The sequence below is a fragment of the Parambassis ranga genome, chromosome 2 (assembly GCF_900634625.1).
Source record: "Parambassis ranga chromosome 2, fParRan2.1, whole genome shotgun sequence".
Lineage (NCBI taxonomy): Eukaryota > Metazoa > Chordata > Actinopteri > Ambassidae > Parambassis > Parambassis ranga.
The window spans coordinates 5,819,982-5,847,816 of NC_041023.1; the positions used below are offsets into that span (position 1 = coordinate 5,819,982).

The window sequence follows — 27,835 nt, forward strand, 5'->3', positions numbered from 1 at the left end:
GGCAGAGTCATCAGAGAACTTTGATGTATAGATGCAGTATGTAATTTCAGCCAGTGAGTTATCAATATTACTATGTTAATAGCCATCTTCAGAGCATTCTTACTGAATCACCACAGCAAATACCCAATCTGATCAGCTACCAGGGCTGCCATAAGAGAGGTGTTTATGTCAACATGTCCTCATGAAAAAATACACCCTCCAAATGCAACACATAGTTATGTTTATGCAAATGATTGCCTGATCATGGGGCTGATGCAGCCCCAAGGGTCTGAATAAGGAGAAAGGTTTACATGTATGTATGAGTCCTCCTGACACCGCGAGCAGAAAGTGAGCCGATGGTGTCCAGCTATATCACACAAGGCATTACCAGCAGCTTCTCCTAAGCACAGAGCCGCTGACAGCACCAACACACTGAGGAGGACAGAGGTCGGTACAGTGGAAGGGCTGAGAAGAGCAGCGACTGCTCTGATCTTTGGCAGGGGAATTAATGCATTAACATTCACCCTGCACCACCAGGTTTTACCCTCACATCTCCTCACAGGCAGGGGGGGAAGTTCATACAGTATGCAGAAGAAGTGGGGGGGTGCGTGGGTTGCATATATATGTGTATATCTGTAAATATGTGTTTGCTAAATGCGACGTTTTGCAACATGCTGAAGAGTGAACGGATAGATAGAAAATAAACCATGTGCTGTTGTGATTTCCACGCTCACCAACTCTATCAGTGGGATTACTTGAGTCCATTTATCATTCCATATGAGTGTGGCTTGCATGGGTAATTGTAAATTAAGTGGATTACTGTGCAGTGTAGTGCCTGAGGGAATTAGAGAATCTCTGAATGGATGCAAAATCCTTTTCGTACTGTAGCCTGCAGGTCCCACAGCAGCATCAGCACTTTCTGAAGCAATGATATCAGCATGAGCTCCTTTGAATGAAACTGATTTAATGTCAGTACGGTAGATTTAATGATACTGACACTCATTATGTTTCAGCTCCCCACAGAGGGGCCGATGTTTCAAGTGATTGGCACATTCTGCCCTAAATGTGCTTAAGAATAGGTGTTTCATGGGAATGGCTTTAGACTCTTCCAGAAGGAAATGAATACTTTCATTCTGTTCAGCCAAGACGGAGGTTTTTTCTTTAATCACAAAGTTGGAAAGTAAGTGAGGGCAGAGAATGTTGGACTTGTTCTTTCAGGGCTTTTGCGTAAGGTGGAACTACAAGACGCATTCTTTTCCTGCTGGCTTCAGTGGCCCTTATACCATCCAAATCCCCCAAATCAAAATCCACCTCGAAACGAATTGCGGTGGAATATAAATGAGGAAGCAGTGGCAGGGATTTCTGTTTTAATGAGGACAAAAACCTATCACCACATCTAACCTGAAACGCTTCATTTGCTGCTGCCTGCCAGCCGGCACTTCCCAGTAGAATTCTGGGGTTAAAAACTGTACAGTTTCAGCTTCAGTTCAGCTCTGGGCCCTGGCAACAAACGACGGCCTCCCCTCCCACACCCCCCCAACATTTAAACCCGGCTCAGTTTGCCCAAAGCAATCTCAGCTCGGGAGTGGAAAGGTCACTTTAAATAAATAAAGAATAGGGAGATCACTAGACATCCCACACATGGAGTGAGCAGCACTTTGAAAGGATAGCCAAGGCTACAGCATTTAGCATTCAGTAGCCTGCAGCGGTTCACAAGGCTGGCAGTCTGAGAACACAAAGTCCGACTCCAGATTGGACTCCCACTCACTCGTCACGGCTGCATCAGTCACATTGCTCTCTTAAGCTAAACTCCTGGCCTGTTTGTCATTGTTCTGTTTTGCTGGTGTCAGCCATGAGAACAGATATGGAATTAATTTATTGCCTCAGGTTGCGCAGCCCAGCCACAATATTGTTTATATTTTCATCTCTCACGACTCCAAAAGTTTGCAGCAGAGGTGACAAGACAAATGGCTGAGCATGAATACTTGAAAACCTTTGTGTTATTTTCTGTATCTTCCCAATAAAAGCAGTATTGTCGGACTGCAGGAGCGCACTCCCCGTGAGACCGTGCAGCTGAGATTACACACTACATCAGTGGAGCTCCATTCTCCGGTTTATAGGAGCCACTTCACAAGCCTTTAAAAGTAAACTCAATTGGATTTGTGACTCGTTATTCGCACCACATTTGCACAGAATCTCTGCTGTATACACACACACACACCCCTAAGATACAGTATTTTTGGTGTCTGTGTGCACCTTCACACACACACACACACACATACCCTTTGTCGTTGCAGGAGCCCAGCTTGTTACATCAGCCAAAAGGGTGGGCGGGTTTATCAGTGACTGATCAGCAGCAGCCTGAAGACTCTCAAAGGCTGTTTTGTCTTCCTTTTGCCTGAAACTCCCTGAACCCACAGATTACCTTCCAGTCATGGGTATTTGTTTACCACGGCCTGAATTTGCAAGCTTGTATCATGGCGGCCTGCCGTCACTAAGGGGAAGTGTTTTAGACACAGTTTCAGTCTGCCCACTGTTAATCCAGGTCTTTGCTTACTTTGTTTATTCAGTCAGAGCTTAAAATGAGTGGAATTATCATGTTAGCAGATAAGACTGATCGTGATCTTATCACACAGCAGATGGACGCAGAGGTCATCGTATGAAGCGTAGATGTTTAACAGCCCTACTTACCATCATGTCTGGAATAAAAGAGCATGAGTGCGTCTATTCAAGATGCCAATAAGGAGTCTCTGCCTGTGTGTTTGCACACACTGTGGGTGCAGCCATGGGGATAAGTGCAGTGTTTGTCTGGGTTGAGTGGTCATCATATTGTGGATGAATGTTGTGCTCTGTTATGCTTCAGTCAAACAATACAGGGAGGAAGCTGCGTGGAGCCTCGGGCTGTCAGGAGGCCTCCAGTGGCCGATAAACTTTACTCCTCTTCCCCTTTCCTCTTAAATAACCAATAATCCCTGATGATCCCTAATTCAGCTCTCTGTATATAATCTCAGATTGTATTCTAACCATCAGATGTAAAGTAGATTTGGACCTGCCTTTTTGATGAGTTGCTGTCTGGCATTTGAATGTGGCCACGGTTAGCAGTTAGCATTGGTTAGCTCAGGGCTTGGGAGTATTTCATGTGGAGTGGGAGGTCGGATGGACGGATAGGTGCTGTTTTTATTTTACTCTGTATTCTGACTTCTTTATTAAGAGAACACAGAGCTAGTATTGGGTGTTAAAGTATTTATTCAGCACATAAATATCTTTCACTTCTGCTCATGGTCATGCTGACACCAGGATTTCATTTTGGCCGAGGAGAGAAACAATAGCTCGTGGGACGCTCTTCTACATTTCAACACTTTGCTAGATGTTTCTGCCCGACTGTGCTGTTTGCAGCTTTTATAAGGCTGCCCATGCTTTTTTTTCATCTCCTCAGACCTAATAAAGTCCTGTGAAGGAGAAGTGTGACTGAGGAGGGGAATTTTCCTGTGGTGGGAGTGATCAGTGGGAAGTGTACACAAGGAATGATGAAGGGAGTGGAGCAGAGGCAAAGCTCGCTGGAATGACTCCCAGCCTTCAACACCACCATCATGCCGAGACCACACAGCCACAAAATGTTCCAAAACGGTGGGGATCAAACCATGGTGCCTTTCATGGTGCAGCGGTTAACAGTCTCAGGCTGTTGGGTCTCAACCTCCCCACCTGCAATTAGGAGAAAAGTTAAATGATAAACACACAATGCACTTAAAGACAACACTGCTCAAATTACACCATATTCTCTGGTTAACACAATCCTGGCTTCAAGAGTCATTTAGCAAGCCGACATTATTCCCATTAGGGTTGCAAGCAATTAAGAGAAAAGTCCCCCAGGCATAAACAAAAGGCGAGAGCGGCAGTGGAAGTATGTGTGCAGAGACTCCTCTAAGAAGACATTGTTGAGGGTGCAGAGCAGGCACAGACAGATAACATGGGAGACTCCAACTTTCCTATGTGACCTGCTTAACACTGGATTAAGCAGGACAACCACGGAGACCACGGAGCAGCCCCCTGGAACAGCACCCAGTCCTCTTCATCACCAGCATATTCTGATGATGAGTGCTGTGGCCAACCACAGGATCCTGGCCCGACTCCCAGCCAGCCCGGCTAATTAGTCCCCCTCTTCTGAGCTAATTGGCCGATAAAAAATGAGGATGGCCTCTTCACCCAGCCCGAGCGTTGTGCCACCAAACGGCAGTAAGGGAGGATTATGTGGGCTTATGAGGCATGGTGACACTCAGCGAGAGTCACTCCTCCGCTATTAATTTCCTTGTCAGGCGGGTCGCCTCTGCTGTGTCACTTTGGTTTTGTTGGTGGATACAAGAAAACTTTAGTCCAACAACTTATCCTCCACTGCTATAAATTTACAATGAGATCTATCATTTGAGCAGATGTTGGGCTCAGTGTTACAACATGCTAAAGGCAAATAGTATGGTGCTTTTCTTACTTCAGTCTGTCTGTGATTTGTCGGACCACAAAGGGGAAATCAGATTAGAAAAAACCTCAGACAAGGCAGCGTCATACATCTCATACAGAACCCTGTTTCCTGTCTCAAATATAGGAAATAAATGATGCAAAAGAAGAAGTGATACTGTTGTACAGCCTGTGATATTATAAGACTAAGAACTGAATCTGTCATTCAGAGCATTTTTAAAGAAAATGGGAGAAATTACTGGGAGAAGTCCTGCCTGATTTCTGAGTGAAATGGCTGTGAGCATCACCTATAAATGACCAAAACAATCAAACAAATAAACAGTAGTACATGCTAAATAAATGTGTTAAATGTGTTAAAAGTAGATAAAACAGGCTGTGGCCCAGGTGGGAGAGCGGATGTTCACTAACTGTGCCATCATTTGGCAAGGCCCTTGAATCACTTAGTGATAAATGGGTAGTGTTAAAGAGCTGTGAGTACTTTTAGACGGTAGAGGAGTGCTATATAAATGCAATACATTTAGCAAATAACAAAAATATGACAGCATTAAAGTTCAAAAGGATAAGTAATCAAATAAAGAGATAAGAAATAAAGAATATAGGCTTTAAGTAAATAAAATACAACTGAAAAACTCTGAAGATAAATGTGTGAATGGATCCCTAACATGTCTGTGTGAGTCTTCCCAGCGCCAGTCTTCTTTAATAGAGCTTTCTTTGCTCTCTGGCAGATTTCCAATCAGTTTACAATTAGATAATTTGCACATGCGGAGGACTCCGGTTATGAATGGGTGCATTCCCTAAGTCCCGCCTCTTCCGGTTCCACGGATGAGCCAATCAACGGCGCCGGTGCGCCTTTGTGGGATGTCACGTCAGCTGCCGTCGTGTCGGGATTGGAATGTTACCGACTAACAATCGGAACAACTGAGCACTCGGTAATTGGACACTAAGATCAAGGAATCCCGTCGTTTTGAACATTTTCTCCGCTCTCCTCGCGGTGTGAGCTTGCCGTTCGCTCCCCTCTTGTCGGCCGGATAACTTCGCCTGCTGCTGCGCGGCTCTCCGCCGACGAGGTTTTTTATTTGATATGAGCGCGCATGAGGGTATGAGAGGAGCTTGTAATAAATAAGAAGAGAAATGCAGGGATTCGTCAGGTTACAGTGGAACCGCTGAGCTGCCCCCCCCCGGCTGTTCTGCTGCTCTCCACACGGGACCATGGAGTGATAAAGAAGGGAGAATAGGACAAAACCACCCCGAGGTATTTGGATACAAGCGCGACGGGTCTGTTTTTTTTACACTGCCCGGTCAACGTGTTACCGAGTTTAACATCCAGACCGGGCTGTACCTTCACGTCTGGGAGAGCCTCGGGGACCCCTGCTGCTGTTTTATCCGGTAAGACGGAGAGTTCCCAGGCGACTGTCGGACAGTTTTCCATTTGAATAACCCCGTACAGGCAGCCTGAATGAGGCTGAGGAGAAGTGCACGGGAAGAGAGTCGCAGCATATGATTTGTGTCCGAGAGGCTCCGGACAGCGCTGATCTTTGTAGATGCGCTAAAAGCTCCGCTGAAGGCGTTTTGCGGCATGCAGAAACTCTACAGAAGAGGGAGAACGGGACAATACTTTTAAAATCGCCCACATGCACTGGATCAATTGCTGGATTTGGGAACCGAATACGCAGAAGGGGGGTTGTGGATCCTTGGAGGCTGCTGGAGGATGGAGCGGTGTAGCCGGGGTTGGTGAGAGCCTAACTTCGGGCCACTTTACATTTCTGATTCCTGAACAACTCGCCCTTGTTCCCAGGACACATGCAGGCCAAAAAACGCTACCTGATCCTGCTCTCCGCCGGTGCGAGTCTGCTGCTTCTCTTTTACCTCGGAGGGGTTCAACTTCCAGCGGCGAGCAGGAGCCGGCATGACCGCAGCAGGAACGGGTACCGGTCCGACCAGCCCTGGCCTCACTTCTCGGACCCTTTACACCCCTTTCTGCCCTGGGATCAGACGGACACCGAGGAGTACAACCTGCACATATCTCCGAGGCAGAAGAGGGACGTCAACACGAGTGTTTACAGAGGCAAGCGCTGTCGCATGGATTCATGCTTTGACTTCTCTCTGTGTCAGAAGAATGGATTCAAAGTTTATGTGTATCCCCAGCAGAAGGGGGAGAAAATCTCAGAGAGTTACCAGAATATTTTATCAACCATCGAGGGGTCCAGGTTTTACACCTCAGATCCTGGACAGGCATGTCTGTTCGTCCTAAGTCTGGACACTTTGGATAGGGATCAGCTGTCCCCGCAATACGTCCACAACTTGAAGACCAAGATCCAGAACCTCCCTCTGTGGAACGACGGCAGGAACCACCTCATATTTAACCTGTACTCGGGGACGTGGCCGGACTATACGGAAGATTTGGGCTTTGACATCGGCCAGGCCATGTTGGCCAAAGCCAGCATCAGCACCGAGAACTTTAGGCCCAACTTTGACGTGTCCATCCCCCTCTTCTCAAAGGACCACCTGAGGACCGGCGGGGAGAGGGGGTTTCTAAAGTACAACTCCATCCCGCCTTTTAGAAAATACATGCTGGTGTTTAAGGGAAAGCGCTACCTGACAGGTATCGGCTCGGACACGCGGAATGCCTTATACCACGTGCACAACGCAGAGGATGTGGTGCTGCTCACTACCTGCAAGCATGGCAAAGACTGGCAGAAGCACAAGGACGCACGGTGCGACAAGGACAACGCAGAGTATGACAAGTAAGTCCATGTTCCTTTGTGACTTTTACGCACAGAGTCTGTGCGCAAAGTGTTGTCATCCACATCCAAAGAGCGCACGGGGAGCGCAGCGCTTGCAGTTCTCACGCTGTGGCGCACAGTTTGAATGCATTACTTATGAATGTGGCTGTTTTTCATTAACACACATCAGCTTAGTTTTGTGCCCATGTTGCGTGTAAAGTTTTTTTTTACATTTTAACGTGAATACAGCTCTATAAAGCACCCTTTGAGACTAATATTAACAACAGAGTGCAGACTTTAAGCCCTTTTATGTCTCACTCCACTCTATATAAATATCTGTAGTCAGGTCTGTTGGTTCCATGGACATCCGCAGTCCACACCCCCTTCCTTTTGGGAACCTACCTCCCCACCTTCCAGCTCCACCTCATGGGAAAGCTGCAGTCTTTTAAAAGGATATGCATGGACACGTCTGATTTGCACCTGTACTTGCACTGCAAATTAAGTGAAAGTCGACCATGGGAGTTTTCTGCTATGGGTGTGACGAAGTGACCTTGCCGTGACAAAAAACTGCTTGTAGTTTACACAGGCTGTGCTGTAACACCTTTTAACTGAATTATGAAGCAATTTAATCCAAATAAATCCTAATGGGTTCATAACCACTTCAATTTCCAGGAGTTTAGTGGCATCCTTTTCATTTAGCCCCCAGGGACAGTTGATTACCTCTAATTTTCGAGGTCGTTTTGTCAAGGAGGGTAATTAATGATTCTCCCCTGGGATTAACAGCTGCACATGAATGCTTGGTATGTTTTAATTTAGAGGGCGGTGTAGTCTCAGGTTCACATTGCTGGATTACGTAGTGAGCTGCACTGTCAGGTTCAGCCGCCTTTGAGTGACACCGGCTTGATTTTCATTCATCAACCTGTGGATTCCAGTATTTGGATAAACTCGAGGCATGTGATAACAGCACTTGTCGACGTTGTTCTTCATGGGTGTGTAGCTGGTGTCAAGGTTAAGGTTAAAGCAAAGAAACGTATGGAAAGTTAGCACACACATATTTCCATTCAATCAATCAGAGAGACAGAGAGGATGGAGCTGCGGGGAAAGATAAGAAGAACTTCTTAACTAAACACATGGTTTGAGACGGGAAGTGACTTTCCTTGAACTTAAAATGAACTCAGAAATCTCCAGCGCTGCTACAGACTATCTGGTAATGCGAAAAAGGGAGCTAAAAAAACTTCACAAGCATGCACTTGTCTCTCCATTCGTCATCCCCCCCCCCCCCCCCCCCCTCTCTGTCTCAGACGCACACAGTCACACACTCTCCCTCTTCTCCTTGGATGCCTTGGGCTCGGTGTCACCTGGAGAGATATGCCATCCATTATCTGACATTCCAGTCGTCTCTGGACAGCCCACCTCTGCTCTGCCCTGCTCTGCTCTGCTCATGGCTCTGTTTCCCAACGGGTCAGGCCCTGTTTTCCCAAAGGCAGCCTTGTCTCTGAGACATCTCTGCACTGTAATCGGATGATTGATCCAGGGGGATGGCAGTGGTTCAGGGAAATGAGAACACTCACTGGCCACTCTTTCCAATGTAAAGTGTTTCACAGTTGATTTGTTGTGATCAATACTGCTGGCGCTTGGTTATTTCATTTCCAGTATCAAGGCTGCATTTGGTTGTTGTACCCTGGATCTCTGTGATGTTGCACTTCTTTGTCAGCCAGAGCAGACTTTTAAGAATCTATTGCAGGTTTTAACTTGTGCATACTCACCTACTTTTACATTTGGCAACTAAATCTATTCATTTTAAAGCACTTGTTTGATTATACATTGAATCCAATATGACATGGCTCTGTCAGTAAATGGATACATGCATCCAGCCGGCTGGTGTTGGCTGACGCTCCGCTTCCAGAGGCTGAGGGCGGACAGGCGATGCCTTGCGGGGACGCTGTGGTGCAGACTCAGGAATGCACACACGTGTCAGAGCAGCTGTTAGCGGCTGAGGAGGGAGAACTGCCAAGGCAGACCCGAGCGGCTGCACGGAGCAAGCACGTACCTGGATGCTCTTTCAATGTATAGGACACACAGAGAGGAATGGGAGAACACCAACTGTGCTAAGCTGTTTGTTTGCAGTCAGAGCACATCCATCCACTGACCCTACACCCACACATACACACTATATATATATATATATATTCACATGGCTGTAGTTGTGACCAGTATCCTCCTCCTCCTCCTCCTGACCTTTGACCCTGCAGCCTTCCACTGGAATGTAGCTCTACAAAGGAATGCAGCAGGAGGCCAGACTGGTTGCCAGTCTGTAGGTACAGGAACAGGATCCCACCAGCACACCACACTCCACACATTTATTCAATTGATTTTCTTAGCTGCAATAGCTTTCAATTGGAGTCACTCTGGTCCACTTCCATGGCCGAGCGCTGGTGAAAGGGTCCATTCACTGCTATATTATCCACAGAGTTTTCAGGGGTGCTGACAATAATCCTGGGAGAGAACAGTGAAAGGCTATTACAGGACAATTGAAAATTTCACATGGGCTGGAATTTTGCAGTAACGAGATGTGTGTGTGTTTGTGTGTGTTTTCTTCTTTATGATTATTTGTTATATAATAGGAAGTTCTCTTTTACTTTCTGTTTGACTCATGACCTTGTCATTATATCTCTGAGAGCTGAACATTTATTCAGGCGTGGCCTATGACACATTTATTTCATTACAACAGCATTGCTTCATATATGTAAGTGCTCCCTGTTCCACTGTCAAGTAGATAATCCTGCTGAAGTCAAACGTAATGACTTTAATTGACTCTAAAATATGAGTCAATTGCAAAAGTACATCATTATTTTTGTCGAGTGTTCCATTAAAGTCCAATTGCACATATTTTCAGTTTTTTATTTCCACTCTTTGTTTAAGCCACCATGTGTCTAACAGCAGCGTCATCACCCCCCCCCCATTTAATACTTAACCAGCTTTGTTGACTCGTATCGACTTTGTACTTTAGCTGCTTCACTGGCAGCTGCCGCTCAAGGTCACCCAGGGGACTTGAGTGCTGAAATGGAAAGAGGGAGGGCGATGAAGAGGGAAAGATTTAGAGAATGTCAAGAGGAGATGCAGAAGAATACAGAGTTTGTGAGTGAGGATGTCTGAAAGTTTGTGTGTGTGTGTGGAAGAAGAAGCAAGTGGGTGTGAGATTGAGTGATAATGGTGAATGTCGGAGTGTAGCATGCGAGTTGGGATAAAGAAAATGGAGAGTCCAGAAAATTGTGCACGTAGTGAGATTTTTTTTTTCCCATTAGGAGTCAATGACAGTAAGATCAACCAAGCGTGGTGGCATTTTCATTTTCACAAATGTGTCATCAGCAGAAATTTTTCCCACTTCAGGAAATCATCTTTGAGAACAACCTCGTGCATTTTCTCTTCTCTCTTCGCTTTGATTCCTCCCTCTGAGGAACAACACGGAAACAGTGATGTGATTTTCATGACGCCGCAGCGGATGACATACTGTTGACACAACGCTACACAATGAGAGAGACAGAAGCTGCTGTGAGCCAAGTGAGGAAAAGCAGCAACACATCCTCTCAACCTTATCTCAGTGAAACACTATTATAAGTGGGAATAGCAGCATTCACCTGAATGTCAGCTCGTCGTCGTCGTTGCTTGATAGTGGACTCCTGTTGGTGACTTGGAGTGCAGAGCGAGTGGCAGCAAACACAGTCATTTTTGCTGGCTCTCTGTTTGGCAGGAGAGGGTGTCACACTCCCCGGGTTGCCATTGTTTGTTTTTCTGTAGTCAGATTAATAAATCATGAATATTTCATGATTGCCTGCTCTCTCTTAGATAAAGTACCAAGCCCGTGATGGAGAATGTTAATGATGTGGAGGATAATTAGTCTGAATACGGTGCAGCTTAATTAGGACTCTTTGATATTTGGGTGAATGCATGTGTGCAAGAGGCAGAGTTAAGCCTATAACTACATAAAACGTCTGTTTGTTGTTTTATCTTATGAGCATGTCTCTCCATCTCAAAACCCTCCATCTTTCACCATCGTCTCAGGTTGTGTATTTGGGTTGTTTCAGCTTTGCTTAGCAATGGGAAACGTATTATTGCCTCAGTTAACAGTTTTGTCGTTCATGGAGGCCTCAGCTTCGCTGGTGCTAGCTGCTGGTTAGCTGCTAAAGTCGGCTACATTAGAATTTGCTTTCATGCAATCAGGCACCCTGCTCCGATTTGCATTTTGCATTATAAACTTTGCAGCTATCTACTAAGCTTTGAACAGTGTATCCATGCTCGGAATAAAATCTGACAATATTCAGATATGTCTAGTCCTCTGAAGTCGCCTAAAGTTTGTGTTGGTTGTTTTTCGTCTGTGCAGCTGCTCACCCAGCCGTACTTGTGTGTGTGTGTGTGTGTCTCTGTGTGCATCCCGTTTTGGGTCTTTGTCCTCATACATGGGCGTGTGAACACCAGCGTGTGTGTGTTTGTGCGAGTGCATCCAGGATGGCTGGGGTCACGACCCCGCTGTCTGTCCCCTCGCTGAGTGACGAAGGCAAAGCCCCGCTCACTGACCCACATTCATTGAGGGATTACCAGCGCAGCCAAGCTGCCCCTGGCCTCAGAGGTGGTGGTGGTGGTGGTGGTGGTGGTGGAGGGTTGTGGAGGCAGCGAGGGGAAAAGGGTTTGGGGGGGATTGACACAAACTCACACACACTCACCAGATCAGACGGTGAAGCCCAAGTGCATTGTCCTGCAGCTCTTCCCATGCTAGCCCCTGGCTTGTTGTAGATGCATCAGCTGGAAACGCCCCTTGCAGTAATTGTAAGAGTGAAGAATAACAAGGCATCAAATTGCCTTCCCAGGACTGTCAAGAAGAGTTTAAGAGGAATGGTTTATTAAGAGATGCAGATAATAAAAGTTACAGCATCCCTCTGCTCTTTCTCTCTGTCTCTGTCACTACTGATGCGCTCTCATCCTTAACTAGTGCTGATACAGTGATGTAAAAAGTTTGCAGGCAGACAGGTAGCTGTGCAGACTGACAGCGCAGAACAGAGGGGGAACAAGAGCGAGGGGGAAAGAAGCTGATTGGGTCCTTGTGAACTCAATTAAACTCGACAGGTATGTGACTGGCTGAGGCAAGGAAGTGATGATCAGGACAGACGCATGATTGGCTTCTCATTAAATTCTCTGCCAAGGAAGGATGAAAGGGAGGTATGGCTGCTGTCTACAGATTTGGCGCGTACAACAAGTTCTGACTTCTGACATCTGTCTGAATATCAAAAATAATAAAAAACACTCACATCTCAGCCCTCTCCGTGTGGAACACGGCATGCTGAGACGCTGCTATGAGCTCACATTCTCATTTCCATCATTCCAGCATTTCCACTTTTAGTGATAAATTAACTCCACTCCAGCATTAACTAGCTCACAAAGCTCACCGTCTCTCACTTTCTAAAAGCCAAAGCCCTCTGTGGTTACTGCATGCTAAACTTCACATGGCATTTTAGCATCTGTTAGCTGAAATTTATAAGTGAAGTACATGCTTCCTGTTTGCTGATGTGACCAGTCATGTGGACACAGGTTTCTCTTTGAGTAAATTAGGCTGTAGTTTTATGGCTGTTAACTTTTCACTACTAAACTATGGACCGTAGGGTTTGTTGGTGCGTGAGAGGTCAGGATATGTGTGCGCTGATGGGGGAGGTTGTTGCCGGTGGTCCTGTTGCTCCTGGGGATTTGTGTCTCATCCTGAATGAGCCCTTACTACACTGATCTCATCAATGAGGGGCAGTGGGCAGAAGCCCTGGCCTATATATTTGCAGTTGATGCACTCATCATAAAAAGATGAGCATCTCTCTCCTAATAAGAAAACAGTCTGATTAGATTGTGGTTTCTCAGTGTTGTCAGCAGTTGTTGCAGATCTCACCTCCTGTGTGTGTGTCTCCCTAGGGGCATTGCAGCAGCTCCACTGGGGACAGGAGTGGGGGGTGGGGGGGTAGTTGTTGTCAGTTTTTATGGCCCTGCTGAATGGCAGCTTTTATTGCCCCGTCAGGCCGTTCTGCAAACACCTACCGACGGCACATCAATGGGACTGCGGATCGCTTGACGTCAACTTGCACGCCGACCTCCTTTCTTTACTTCTCACCACCACAAGAGCGAAAACAAACACTTAACCCCTCTGCTGGTATTCATATTCAAATAGTAATTGGCAGAAGGAGGAAATCTGAGTAAGGGCAAAGACAAGGCGGAGTGGGAGGAGGTGGTGGTGGAGTGGGGGGGGGTGTTAAAGAGGGCAATAGCTTAAAAAAGCATTATGTCACTGAAGAATGTGTGCATGGCTCAGTGTTTAAGGGGCCAAGGCTTCAAGGAGAGAAAGGAGGTTTTGTTGGAGCAGATTTGGCTGCCTGGAAGGCTGATGGAAGGGCCTGGTCCCCCGTCTGCTTCACCCTGCTTTATGGCTCGATTTGACTTCCACTTGGGGTGTAAAAGTTGGGGCTGCCCCAAAGGGGTCCTTTTGTGTGAAAGTTTACTCTCCTTCCAGAGGGAGCGGTTGTGCCTTGTTGACACCACAGCCTTTCCATATGGTCCCCCTTTTCACTCTCTCTTCTCCATCAACTCTCCTACTACTACCGCTTCTTCTGCATCTCTTTCCTTTTTGAAGCCTGGCCGACGACTGGCAACAATGGCTGCTCACACAGCTACCGCCACCGACAACTTGGCTCTCATTTGGCAGATTCCACAACACTTCACGGATCAGTGGCGAAGCCAAAACTAACAGGGGAGAGGGAGGAGGAGGTGGAGGAGGTGGTAGTGGAGGATGCAAGGAGATGGTTGCAAGGGAGGAAGGCATCTGGTCTCACCAAGGAGAGTCTCAGTGTGCCCAGAGCGTGGGTGTGTGATTGACCGGAGAGAGGAAGGAGAGAATTATTTTGGTTTATTACAGTTTTTTCCCAGATTCCTTGGCAATGTGTTTGGCGATGCTGTAGCGGTGGTGTTTATTCATGAGCTTGATGGGGGCCTCCTTTTCAGATGAAGGAGTGCATGCTTGTTTTTTGGGAGGCGATGTAGGACAAAGTGCAGCTGCCGGAGGTAATGCTGGATATTTTAAATCAACGCCCACGCTCTCCTTCCCTGCCTTTTCTTATCCTTCATCTTCCCAACTCACGTCTTCTGTCTCACACTCCCCCAGGATACACAATAGTGAGGTCTCATGAAGAAGCTTTATTCCTCATAATCTTAAGTATTGGTGTTCTGTGCATTAACATGAAGGCAGAGCAGATCCAGCTTTCATCCCGACCACACCCTGGTGCATCCTGATAGGCCCAATCCTGCAGAGAATCAGAGGTAAAATAGGGGGAAAAGGGAGAGAGAGGAAATGAAGGAGCGTGTCAGACAGAGAAGCAGAGCTTTGTTTGGCTGCTCGGCAAACAGGTGTAGTTTCTTTGTCAGGGTGAATTGTAAATTGTGAAGTGTTTATTTCCTGAGAAAGTTGACACGACGACTCTTGTTCGGTAGACATGGTGTTCTCTGGCTGTCTGAGGGGAGACAGGTGAGCAGAGGCAGAAGACTGTTTGGATCCTTATGTGGTTTCTATATAACAAGACGCATGTCGGTGGCATTTGCTTAATGGTAAAATAAACAAGCCAATTAAAACAAAATCAGAACAGTAGATCATGTTCCCTGAATGTCCTGCCTTGTTTTAACACTTTAAATGAGGTAAAATGATCTGACGTGAGCTTAAACTCCTGTTTTTATTACTCGGGGTGAAATCTGCAGGAGATGTCGCCGGTTTTCTGGAGCACATCTGAGCAGTGGCAGCTCCCGCTTGCTGTGTGTTTTCAGTATCTTTTGCCTCTATATTGAGGTGATAGGTCAAATTCTCCTGAGGTTCCTCAGACACAGATGTGTGTGTCTGACGGTGTGAAAGAAAGCACTTCTATTTGCAAGTGGGCCCTGTCAGGAGTTTGTGGAGTATCTGGTGACTTGGGAGTATTTGCTCACAGCTACATAGCTTTCTATCTATAAATACACTGTTATATTCTGCCGGGATCACTGACTTTCCAGGAGCTTAAGGAAGGCATGAGCTCATAATATCAGTATATACACTACCTGCGATTTATTGTGTGTGTGTGTGGTGGTCTTCAGCTTCCTGTGTGTATCTTCTCTTTGGCCTGGACAGTGGAGGACTGCTTGCATGTCTGTAAAGTGTTTGCACTGCAGCCCACGAGGGGACAGACAGAAATCCAGACAAGTATGTGTTAAATTTACACTGCAGTCTGAGCTGTGTGTGTGTGTTAAATTGTGCGTCCACATGTGCATATGCGCATTGCTACTAACTGCTTTAGGCTTGTGTGTGTTCCCTCTAGCAGAGTAGTGCTGATCCAGTGGTGCGTCCCCCCATCCACACCCCCCCCTGCTTTCCACAGTGAGTGTTCTTCCTTTTTAAGCCTTCAGGCAACCTTACTGCTCAGCCTCTTCTTCCATCACACACACACACACAACTCCCACCTTCCTACATACTCAGCAGCATCTTGTTTGGCCAAAGCCTGATGCAAACTCTAACTGTGGCCACTCATGTGGAAACCCCAGAAGCTACAAAACATGAATAATGTATCCGGAAGTGAGGATTTTATTCATTTTTTTCTGTACATTAAGTAGCATGTGGACTCATAATACACACAGCCACATAGTGCAGCACAGCTTCCTCATCATTTTTGCAAGGGCCCTCACCAATATTTTAAGCTACACGGGGGCATCGGACTTCCTGTAGTCTCCTTTTTTTTGACGTGGAGAAATTCTGTTTGAGTTTCATCCGGGATCAGAGAGTGACCTTAAAGGCCTGTTTTTTTTGTGAGTGTTGAGAGAATTTTGTTGAGTTCACACGGTCTGAGGAGCAGAGGAGATTCATTATTCAATAAATTGCATTTAATGTGGAGTATGAAGCGAGACCAAATGTGCCTCAAAGCCGGCGGCATCTCTGGATGCTGATAAACTTTTTAGAGGACGACACGGGGAGGATTTTTTGGGAGCGGGAACAGACGGACTTGCATTGCTTTGCGTTTCCCAGCTGCTGCATCTTTTTGGGGGTGGGTGAGGCGAGTAGATGGAAGATGCTCTGTCGTTACAGAGATTTATAAATCAGGAAATCGTGCTGAAGAAAAGTCGTCAGAGTCTCATTATGTCCGTTTCATGAACTTGATCTGCGTAGTGGCCTGTCCAGGGTGTACCCCACCTCTCACCTGTAGTTAGCTGGGATAGGCTCCAGCCCACTGTGACTCTGCACTGCAGAACAAAGTGGGTTAATGGATGATGGATGGATCTGTATAGTGATAAAAATATGTCCCATAGCTGTAGTTCCTGTGTTTTTTTAACTAAATTATGAATGTGGCACAGGCAGTGTGAAGCTAACTTTGTACAGATGCCTTAAAGCTGCTATGAGCACCTGTGAGTCCACATTCTGGGCACGCTGCTCTGAGTTTGACCACAGAAGAAAAGGTTGCAATAATCTCTGACATGGTGAAAGTTTGAGGCTTCCCTGCACTGTAAAAAGCTGCTGCACCTTCTCATTTGACCTCTTCAGCAGCAACTTTTTCTTCCAAGCTCTTGTTTTGTCAGAGGGGACGTTTGATTTGACTCTAGCCCATTTTAGTTCAGAAAACTCAAGGCTGCATTTCACTGAGACGTTCTGAAGGACTGTTCCAGTTTAAAAGGATTCTAAATGCTCCTTCGTCCAGAGAATGTTCTAAAATCCCTGTTGATACTTGCAGTAAATAGTCAGCTGAGTGTGCATCAGCTTCACTTTCCAGGCTAATCAGGGAGCTGAGGTGGGATTAGAGCAGCAATTAGTCCTGTTATCTGTTAATCTCTTCAAAGCTGCCCACACATCACCTGCCCTGTCTGGTGGCAGTTAAGCGGCTAAGACATGAAGCCAGTGCGGATGTGTTAAAACTTGCAGTTCACCCTGTAGCCCTCTAGGGGCAGACTCCAAAAGTGGATCTATCCACATAGACTCCCATGTTATAAGGACCAAGATCCCTTCTTGTGAGAATTGTTTCGGGGGTGGGGGATGATTTTGTGACTGTATTTGGAGTTTAGGCGGAATGTGACACGACCAACATGTCGTCAGCCGGAGTCCCATTAAACTCAAAAACCTACAGGTGACATCATGGAAGCCTTGCCTATAGTTTCTTACTCTCATTGGTGGCAGCACTCTCACATGTATGTGAATTTCAGTTGTTTTTTCATTTCAGTTTTTCATTTTTACTTCCTTAAGGTGTGTTTTCAGAAGCAGATTTCAAAGTCTGCATATTTTGGAAGCAGAACTCTAGTCTTCAGTGAAAACACACACCTCAGGGCAGTTTTTAATAATCCACTGATGTGTTAAGGTGCTGTTTATGTGACTTGGTTGTAAATTTGTTAATTTGAAGAAGTGGGAGTATGTTATTTTTTTAACAGGTTTTGTGTTTTTATTTCACCTCCATAATTTGACTGTATTTACACCTTTTCTCCTTTTATCACCTCCTGCTCAGACCCTGAAGTATGTGTGCTCTTCTTCATCTCGGCGCTTGTAGTGCCGCAAAGCCCTCTGTCTGGTTAATGATTGTCAGATAACATTACCCAACATAGCCTTATCAAGGCCATATGTGTCAGACTGTCAGTAGTTATCAGTGTGTTTCTACATGGATGGATGCACATGTGCATAGCCACAAAATAAACACACACACACACAGAGTAGAAATCTGCAAATGAATAAGAGCCTGTCTGCTGTGCTAAACACAGCTGGACACTGAAATCCAAGTGGCCACCCACAACAGTTTGGAGCTGCATGTTTACAGCTCCACTCTAATTCATGCTTATTTACTGTCAGCGTGATGAGCAGTCTTTACCGTCAAAGTATGCCGCGGCTCTCCATCGCGGCGTCGCAGTGTTTGTGTGCTCACTGAGCCGTGCGGATTTGAACAATCATTTCGACGGTATATGAGACCTTCTGTCTGTTTAGAATAGAGATCAAATCATATCTCCCCCTTGTCATCATCAGCGAGCCTGCTTCACAAACAAACTGCTGCCACGGAGTAAAATAGGATCTAAATACATTATGTTAATAGGTCAGTTAATAGCCAGCAGGAGCACATCCACTCCTTATGAATCAATATGGCAGCAAGTATAAGCACATATATCAGTGGTCACTAAGAGCATAAAGGGGCAGTGGTCTGTGTTAATGCCAGCCGGGCCGTCCATCTGTTCCTGTATGTCAGCTACAGTTCTGTCTGTTTTTTTAAGAGCTGAAACCATGGGTTGATTCATTGATTAGTTGGTGGACAGTATATTTATTGGCAGTTACTTTGACAGTCAGTTAAATAAACATGTTTGTCAGACGGAAATTGGCAGTTTATGCTGGTGTTTTTAGGTGGAGGTAAAACACGCAGCTCATTTCTCTTTATCTTTCTTTCTCTGTCACATCTGGCATCATAAACATCATAAACATCATAAACGCACGTCTATATGCAGGGATTTTGGGGTTACAGTGCGGTGTTTCCAATTAGGATTGAAGCCAGGTGTTTTATCTTGAAAGTTTCAGAGTAAATTCTCAACAAAAACATGGTGCTGAGATTAGGACGCACAAGAAATGATGTGAATCGGTTCAGCTAAATGAGTGGGTGGGGCTGCAGTTCAGATTGTGATTCTGTACTCAAATCATACACAATTATATGATGTTTTGGTGAGATCATCCAACCCCTGCAGCAATTTTAACCCTGTACAGGCACCATATATGATAATAGTACTTTTGTTTTAAATATTTTTTTAATTATTTAATTGTCTCACGTTATTTAAACACTAAACTCATAATGAGCTGTGGCACCTCAGAGAGACGTTTCACCATAAAAAGCTCAGTTCTGCCCTGTTTTCACTCCTCCAACGTTGCTATGTGCCTCTCAGATTAATTGCTGTGCATCAATGTACGACGTGATAATCAATCAGTTACCTGCTGTGCTGAATGAGACCGTCCTTGGCTCATTTTATCTTGTTATACCTGATGACGGTTTAAACAAACACGCAGCTGCAGCTTTTGTATTCTTGGGTTTTTGTTTAGCTCTTACTTACTCCTGACTACAGCAGTGCCCTTTAAGCAAGCAAGGTAGGATGGCTCCAGAGACCTGCATCATCTGAATTTCCTGTGACAAGTCTTTTTTAGCCACAGTGATATGGGTGTGGCTCGGCTTCCTTCTCTGCTGAATGGGCTGGATGGGGTTAAGCGGAGATCCAAAGTGGTCTGTCCCTTTGCGAACAATAGGTGTTTGTGGCTGCTGGCAGGAAGGAGAAAGCGGTTAAATCACAGAATGACAAGGTGTAATGCCAGAGGAAATGCAGCTGTGGATAAACAAACTGTTCAGTTTCTCACGTCCTGCACAGCGTGTGTGAGAAACCATAGTTAAATAAAACTTTCTGCCATCGTCCTGGTGAAATCAGGCTGATCTGACATGGGATGCTTCAAATATTTAGCATGCAGCCTCATCTGTATCTTGTGTTCTTACTCACAAGTTGGACATTTTGTGTGTATATCTCTGTACTAGCAGCTTGATTTGTTTTGTTCCTCTATATACCAGCAATCTAAAGCCTCCTGCTCCTCTGTCCTCCTCCTTTCAACCTCATCTCACCTTTAACTGGAGCCTTACTTGTTGAACGTATACCTGGCGAGGACACAATTATGTAACGGAAAGCGAAAAGTGAGTCAGGGCTTGAGATAGCCGAATGGCTCTGATGGGCCTGCCGCAGCCTGATGGAAGAACATTTGTGGCAGTAATTTAGCACATGGGTGCTTCCGCTGCAGGGGTTATTGTATCCGTCACGCTCTGCTGCGACCACGCCGACCCCCGTTTGTGTTTTCAGGCCAGCCGCCCCCCCCCCCTTCCCCCCTGCCTGTAAACTTGCTGGCTTCTTTACAATAGACCTTAAAATGAGACGCAGCAGACAAAGTTAGGAGGCAAGTGGAGAGAGAGAAGGAGAGATTAACAGGGTGAAAAAGTGAAGCAAGAGAGGCACTCGTGAACCAAATGACCTGCATGTAACCAAAAGCTTATCTCTAAAACACAAACAGAACATAGTTTTAAAGTTGAATCAGTACACTGAGGCTTTCCGAAAATTAATTTAAAAGTAGAGCTGGACGGCTGAGGTAATTCAGAGCGATGCAGTGGTGGAAAAAGTTGGAGAGAAACGGTGCAGTTTGTGTCAGGCCGGAGCACAGCAGACCACAGGAAGCCTGTGAGCGCAACATAAACAGAGAGCATGTGTGTTACTGAACCCTACCAGACCGCAGAGGCTCGGCCTGCTCCTGACCAAAACACAGAAACAGACGGGTTCTGTGTGCGCGTGTATAAATATGTATGTATATGGACGCATGTGTGACAGTGTTTGTTTTAAAACCACAACACAGCAGCAGGCAAGCAGCTGCTTCAGCCAGTGCGGTCAGCGCTAACCTCCGCCACGTCCAGACCTCATTTAACATCATACTTTCAGTCTCTGGGGTGTTTTCTGACTCGAGCCAGACACCTCTGTTCTGCCCATATTAATTAAGGTTTTCTCAGAAGGGAACTGTTGATGTAAAGGCTGTAATATATGAGCAGCGCTGTGAGGTAATGCTGAATAGCGCTGCTACAGCCTTCAGCAAGGACGGCGGCAAGGATAGAGCTTTACAAAAGGGACGGAATCTGTGTGGATAACCATGAGGAAAGCCTCAAGATGTCATATATTTTAATGTGAATTTTAGTTAAACAATACAAACGATGGAGTCAAAAGCATTTAAAGATTAAAAGGATCAGTTCTTTGTAAATGAAAAGACATGTTTTAGTTATGCTCAGCTGCCAGTCTTAATAATGATGGCATCAAAAGCCACCATTTCCTCCTCACAGTGCCCTGACCTGCTAGTTCTCAGCCTCTTATCCTTCCATCAGCACTCGCTTTCTGGGAGGGACGAGCAGACAGCCTGGGTGAACCCGGGCAGTGCCAAGGAAAAATTAGCTTGCTGTCTCAGGGGGAAACCCGAGGTGTGGACTTTGCCCTGATTGTTTAGCATTTCAAAAGATGTCCGCTGAGAAAGGAAATGAAGGGTGTGGAGGGGTGGAGGGATGGCGGGACTGGCGAGCACAAGTGGAGCAGGCTGGCAGAGACAGTGCCCGCCACATCAAGAGCTCTGACCCCCGTCCTCGAGTTAGCGCTTTCTCATATCGATTAGTTATGCCATGTCACCGCCATTGTTCCCCGCTTGTCCGGGATTCTGTCTCCTCCTGTCTCTGGTACAGTGCTTCCTCCAAAAGCCCCCGGAGACAACAGACACTTCTGAGCCCTTTCGCATCCCCTCCGTCTCTCATTGAGGAAAAGCTTTGTAGCCAAGAAAGAAATAACTTGGAAGAATGTGTGGTGCCACCCCCCCCCTCTTCCTCGTGTCTTTGGCTTCTCCCTACCACACACACACACACAAAATCCCTTTTGCCTTAGTAACCGCCCGGCTTTTCCCAGTCCCAACTCTTTTCGCAGACCCGTCACTCACTGTGCCGGAAAATCCGACTTTCTCTTCAGCGAGGGATCAAAGCTCAAAGCTCAGCCTGGCCGACGTATGAGAAGTCACATTCTCTGGCTTTCTGCTGATCCGCAGGGGACCTTCAGCAGAAAAATGCTGCCGCTGTTTGTCCAGCAGAAAACATCTCACATTTCGCCTTTTTTTCTTCCCTCTTCAGGTTTCCATGTAAATCATGCACACACTGACACACCTTTTGTGGTTTCAAGTGAATGCAGAAGCCATTGTGTGTGTGTGGGTGTGTGTGTCAGTCCAATGAGGGATTACTCCCCATAGGATCACACATGGGGAGGGTAACGATGGACTGAACTTACCTTGACCTCTTTGGCAAGAGAAGGAGGGAAGTTAGCGGCCTGTACAGAGTCACAGAGACAGTGGAATATCTCGGTCAAAAGTGATCTAATGGGAAGGATGATGAATACAGAGCATTTGTTATGATCCACGAGGGAGGAGATGACTCCTCGTTTTTTGTTCCACAGCTTCTGTTAAGTCCGACGAGGATGACATTCATCAAAGGGAGGACAGCTGTAGTTAGAGCTTCCAAGGTGAAAAACAAGAGGAGGAAAAACAGAAATCATGCTGAAAGTGAGGTCTGGTTGGTTTACTTGAGAGGTTTTTGCCTGAGGCCTGAAGGTTCTGACCAGCTACATTTGAACAGCTTCTAATTTTTTCTCTGCAGTTCTCTCTGTGTCCTTTTTTCCCTTCAAATGATGACTCGCTGTGCAAACATTTAAATGTAATGAAACTCAGGTATGCCTCTCCGGCTTGGCTGAAAGTAATAATTTGTCCTCCTGAATACAAAATATGGTTCCACCACATGCCTTTTTAAAGTGGTGGAAGAATTTTTTCTACAAAAAGAAATTAAGAACCTTTTACCCTCTAGATCTAAAATCCAGTGATGTGTTCCAGACTGATAATACAACCGAGGTCTGATACTGTGTTTTACCCATGTTATTTTATATGTCTTGATTAAATATCCACGCAAATAGTAAGAACAAAAAAAAAGTCATGGCTACATAGCTGTGCTAACTCCCACGTGACCAGCAGTTAAGTACCAGCAATCTAAATACTAGATAATCTAGAAGCAGCTTAGCTTAATTGCACCTGGAGTATAAAACGTAAAGAAGCTCAGCTCACAAGGGGTTAATTTTCTGAAGTCATATGCGGCCTGTATCCATTTAAAGCTCCATTTCAAAAGTCAATTTGTTAAATGGTTATCAGGTTCAGTTATCGATCGGGCTGCAAGCTGCTGTGGGCTCACTGTGATGCATTCAGGGGCATCCTGATGCTGTGGGAGCACCAGGAATGGTTGTGGTATTTTAGTTCCCTGTGTTTGTGTGTGTTTGTGCTTCTATGACAGACTGTCCTTTTTGCTGACTATCATTTTGTTTTTTTTTGTTTTTAAGTTTCCTCGATCCCTAAGCCGCGGGGAAATATCTCTTTTTTTTTTCCTCTGCTCTCTGTTTTTAATCTTATTTTTCTCATCCACAGCATGACATCCAGAAATAGACCTGGACAAAACAGTCTGCTTGCTAACTGCATGAGTCAGAGTCAAGAGACAGAGAGGGAGCAAAAGCTAGACAGACAGAGGATGGCAGGGAGGGAAGGCAGCAGGAGAACGTGAGAGAAGTGAAGGGAAGTGAAGGGAAGTGAAGGGCAAGGAAAAACAGAACCAATCTGACCCATCACGATGCACTCGATATCCTCAACAACCGCCTGTTAAGCCCATCAGACTCAGACCTTTTCCGCTCTAAAAAAGACAATATTCTCTACTCTCCATCAAGGTGGAGTTTATTATCCAATTACCGGCATATTGTTGGAGGGAGAAGGAGAGAGGGAGGAAGAGAGAGAGAGAGAGGGGGGGGGAGGGATAGAGCAGCTAAACATTTACCATTCAATTCAGACAGAGCCAATAGTTTCCCATTAAGCTGGTCGCCAGCAGCAGCAGTCATTCAGCGATCGTTCCGTGTGGTCGTCTGCCAGATTCAGTTATGAATGCAACAATACTGATTCATATTGTGAGTTTTGCTGCTCTGTGGAGTGTTGTTCTTGGCTGCATGCTTTCACTGATCTGATTGGATGTGTTTGTTCTTTTGTCAAACTTTTTGTGTAGGTTTTTGTGTCACATTAGCTGGCTGGGTTAAAAACTGCAGTTCTTTATAACGGAAATAAAAAAAAAACATGTTTACTCAACTTGCACAAAAACATTTTTTCTCTATTGATAAGTTCCCTTTTTGGGGCAGCTTTACAATTTTTATTATGTATGAATTTGGCTTAGTCTGGTTTGTTTCTTGTCCTCCAAACAGCTAGGTGGAGCGTAGGACCGCCTGTGCACATGCGTTTTTTTTTTTTTTTCGTCCTGTGTCGCTGGTTCTTTCATTTTTTCGGTTCAAAAAGGAGTTTATTCCTTTGTAGCCCTGTCGAAAATAAACTCGGGGCAATGCTCTTGTAGTTCGATGGTTGTTTATGTACGGCTTTTGTATGTGACCCAGACACTGTCCCTGTGAACCCGAAGTATCACGTTGCTAGCAGGATTCGCTAGCCGCATTTGTGTTCAGACCTGAGCCAAATTTGAGCCAATCCGGCTAGATCCTCCGAGGAGTGGATCGAAATCAATCCAGATATATCCAGATTCTTATTGTTCAGACTCAGAAAAATGGATATGTCCAGATACGGCTCGAATCCCGCTCTAGCCGGATTGATTTCCCCAGTGTGAACAGGGTCTTAGTCTGACGCCACAAACATTGCAGTTTGTTTGTATAAAGTTATCTACAGTGACTCAGTCACAAGATGCATGCAAATAAAAATGGATAAGCAGCACTATATATGTGCTTCTTCAATAGAAAGTGATCAATTCAGGAAAAACAAGGTGTTTTAGTTGATGCATAAACTGGCTCGTGTTGGAACATAATTGCTTTTTGCCCACATGGCGTAAAAAGAGCAGGAAGTTCTGGATGAAATGTTGATACACGCCAAGCTGGATGTGAAGCCGCGTGTAAGCAGACTCCAACCCGGCGTGACTTGAAAGCATGGTGTACACTTTGAATTTGAGGAAAGTTAATGAAGATGTCAGTGCATTCCTCCACATGAAGCCGTAGCTCAATGCGCTCAGACATGAAAAAGCAGCGCACCTTGAGCACAGCCTCAGGAAACGTTCACAGCGTTTAGGCACTAAATAAATCAACTCAGCATTGTGTTTCCCTAAATGCCTTTCACTGCAGCACGTTTTAAATGCCAAAGAACTGCCAGGGGATGTTCCTGCAGCCTGACGGAATGAGTCCACTGCAGCTCCCTCGTGTGGGTGTGTGTCCATCCCTTTCCTAACCCTTGTGCATGCCCACATATGTTTGTCTTCTTCTTAATGCCATGCAAATGCTTGGTGTGCGGGTGTTGGCGTGTGTGTGTGTGCGCGCAGGGCAGTGAGGCCATCTGGTGCGCTCAGCAGACGACCCGTTCTAGCAGCTCCTCAGAAACAACAGAAAGCGAACAGGTCTATCTTCAGGGAAGGAGCCAGAGAGCGTTCCCACTGAGCCTCATTAGGGAATCTGGCAGTGAGGAGGAGGGGGAGGTGGAGGTGGAGGAGGGAGAGGCGACGAAGGCAGGTGGCAGAGGAGGAGGGCTAGAACAGGATGTATAGGTATCTAGAGGTGAAAGACAAAGAAGAGCGATGGAGGGAAATGGATCTCTGGGGGATAATGAGATGATGAAGCTCTGCCGCTACGTTCTGCTGCATTTAAACCTTTTGGGTCTAGTTGGTCAGGTGGGAGCGGCTAACAGGAGATGGGACACGGGAAAATCACACCTCTGGGCCTCTACCTCTTTACACTTCTGCCTTTCTCCGTGTGCTGTCCCTGTTTTGCATCTAGATGGGTGGGTTTCCCTTATGCCAAATCTCCAAGCAGGCAGCAGGTCTAAGCGGAGGAGATGAAGTGCATTGTAAACTGTAATGTTTTACTACAGAGGAAGAGGGAGACAGGTTAGAAAATGTACAGAGGTGAGGCAGTAATGATAGGTAGTCAGGAAGACGGCGATGCCTGCGGGGCCTTGTTGGTTGACTCGTACGTCTGGGTGTTGATTAGTGCAGAAAGGAAGCAGGGGTCAGAGCAGTGTGTGTGGATGTTTTCACACACCCCAGCTATAAATGGTCTGTGCAGCGCTGCCTGTGCTGAGGTGGCTCCATGCTTTATATCAAAGAGGAAGCAGACCTGAGGCCGATGAGGTGTGGAGGAGAGCTCGATACCACCAAGCTAACATCTGGCTTTGGTCTTTGTCTTCAGATTGCAGTGATCCATATTTCAAACTTTCAAGGATTATTTTACTCAATTTCCATTCATGAAAACCTGATTTGACCCACTTATTGTTGTGACAAAAAAAAAAGTCACAGCATGCATGTTGTGATTCTCACAGCAAGATGAGGGGAGAATGAAGAGAACGGCAGTGCTTTGTGCTTTGTGTTTGTAATTTAATAAACTGCTTGGTTACCTAACGAACAAAACAGGAAAACTGTCTCCGCAGGGATCAGTAATGAGCCGATGACTTCCTCTTTAGCCTTATTAACTGATACGGCATCATGGAATACCATTTTCTGACATTTTCAGAGCCTTTGTGGCTGACGTGATTTTATTTATCTGCACAGTGTTTTAATTGTGTGCGTGCAGGATGTCTGTCTACTCTGCCTTCTGCAGACGAGCCTCTCTCCTGATGCTCTGAGACGATGTCCTGCTGTTAGCTGGTCCTCCCAGACCTGAGCAGCGTGCGGCCAGGTGCCTTGTTATGTGCTCTTCTCTGTGTGGTTGTGTATTTCTGCTCTGGAAGGCCTGGTGGACTGAAAAAACTGTGTGTTTGTGTGCAAGAACCACACTTGTCTTTGCTTTGCAACCTATCAGCAACTGCCAGCCTTTTCTCACGCACACACACACACAAGACTAATCCTCCAGAGGAAAAAGCAGCCAGTAAGGCGCAGTGGGGGGGGGAAGCATGTGGTCAGTATCCTTCCTTCCTCCGTCTCCCCCCCTTCTGCACTGTGTGCCTATTTCTATTAGGAGACTGGAAACAAGTTAAAGGCACAAGCATGCTTTCTGTGGAGGTCATTTGTGGGTAGAAAAATGCCACAGTTCAGTTGTTCAGACCAACCCCCCACCCTCCCACCACCACCTTTATATAGTGTATGCGCAAAGTAAGATAAATGAGCAGGGCGATCATTTATTGGTCCAGTCAATAGGAAGCAGGCACACAGTGCGAGTACAGAACCAGCCTCCCTCCACACAGGTCTCACATAGATGTGAATGGAAGGTGTGAGACGGACAATCACAGCCAAACAATAGGTGATGTTTTTGCCAGGAGGAAGACAAAACCCTCTGCGCTAAAATAGAAAAGAATGAACACAGGCGATGGCCGTTCTCGTGGCCCCGGTGAACTGCTTTATGAAATTATTAGTTAGTAGCTGTTTTCCTATAGGAGAGGTTTGCCATGTCAGGATTCAGATTGATTATTTGTGTAGGTGTTAGAGTGAAGGAGAGGATGCAACACGAATTCTGTGAAAACATCACCTCTGTATGATGTTTTTTACTTCAACTGAAATGGAAAAAAGGGGGAAAAAATCCTCCAGTGCAGAAATATTTCTTTTTCCAAAAAAACTAAAAACAGTTTTGTACTCCAGCTCCTGCACAGTGTGTTGATACACACCATAGACTTTGTATAAAGGTGGACGACATGACCACTCCCCCAGAGTGTGGCCAAAACATCTGGATTACACCCCTGGTGGCTGGCTTTGGCTAACAATATCAGTCATGTTAACCTACAAATAAAAGCTAATGCTAACTGTAGCAGTCATGTTTACAGTATTCTGTGGTTTTTATATTAGCTGTTTATTGAAGCATGAAAACACAGTTCAGGAGATGGATAATAAAGGTAGGAGGACAGATTTCTGCAGAAGCCTCTTTTGATTGTGTTTAAATGTGGTTGTGCGTGCGTCTCTGCTGTGTGTGAGTGTGTGTATGTGTGTGTACAGCAGCAAAGCGTTTGTATGTAAACCAGTCTCTGCGTCACATTCGTCTGTGTTTATTCTCATGCCTGCTGACAGCCACCAGCT

The 27,835-nt window shown here is 45.8% G+C and overlaps 1 protein-coding gene across 1 annotated transcript in view; it reads left to right on the plus strand.

The window, feature by feature from the left end:
- The first annotated feature begins 5,320 nt into the window (after positions 1–5,320).
- Positions 5,321–27,835, plus strand: part of ext1b (exostosin glycosyltransferase 1b) — an 89,875-nt gene continuing 67,360 nt past the window's right edge. The window contains exons 1-2 of the mRNA XM_028422809.1: positions 5,321–6,176; positions 6,245–7,193. Of these exons, the coding sequence (XP_028278610.1) occupies positions 6,158–6,176; positions 6,245–7,193 (968 nt within the window). The 5' untranslated portion in view covers positions 5,321–6,157. The remainder of the gene's footprint in view (positions 6,177–6,244; positions 7,194–27,835) is intronic.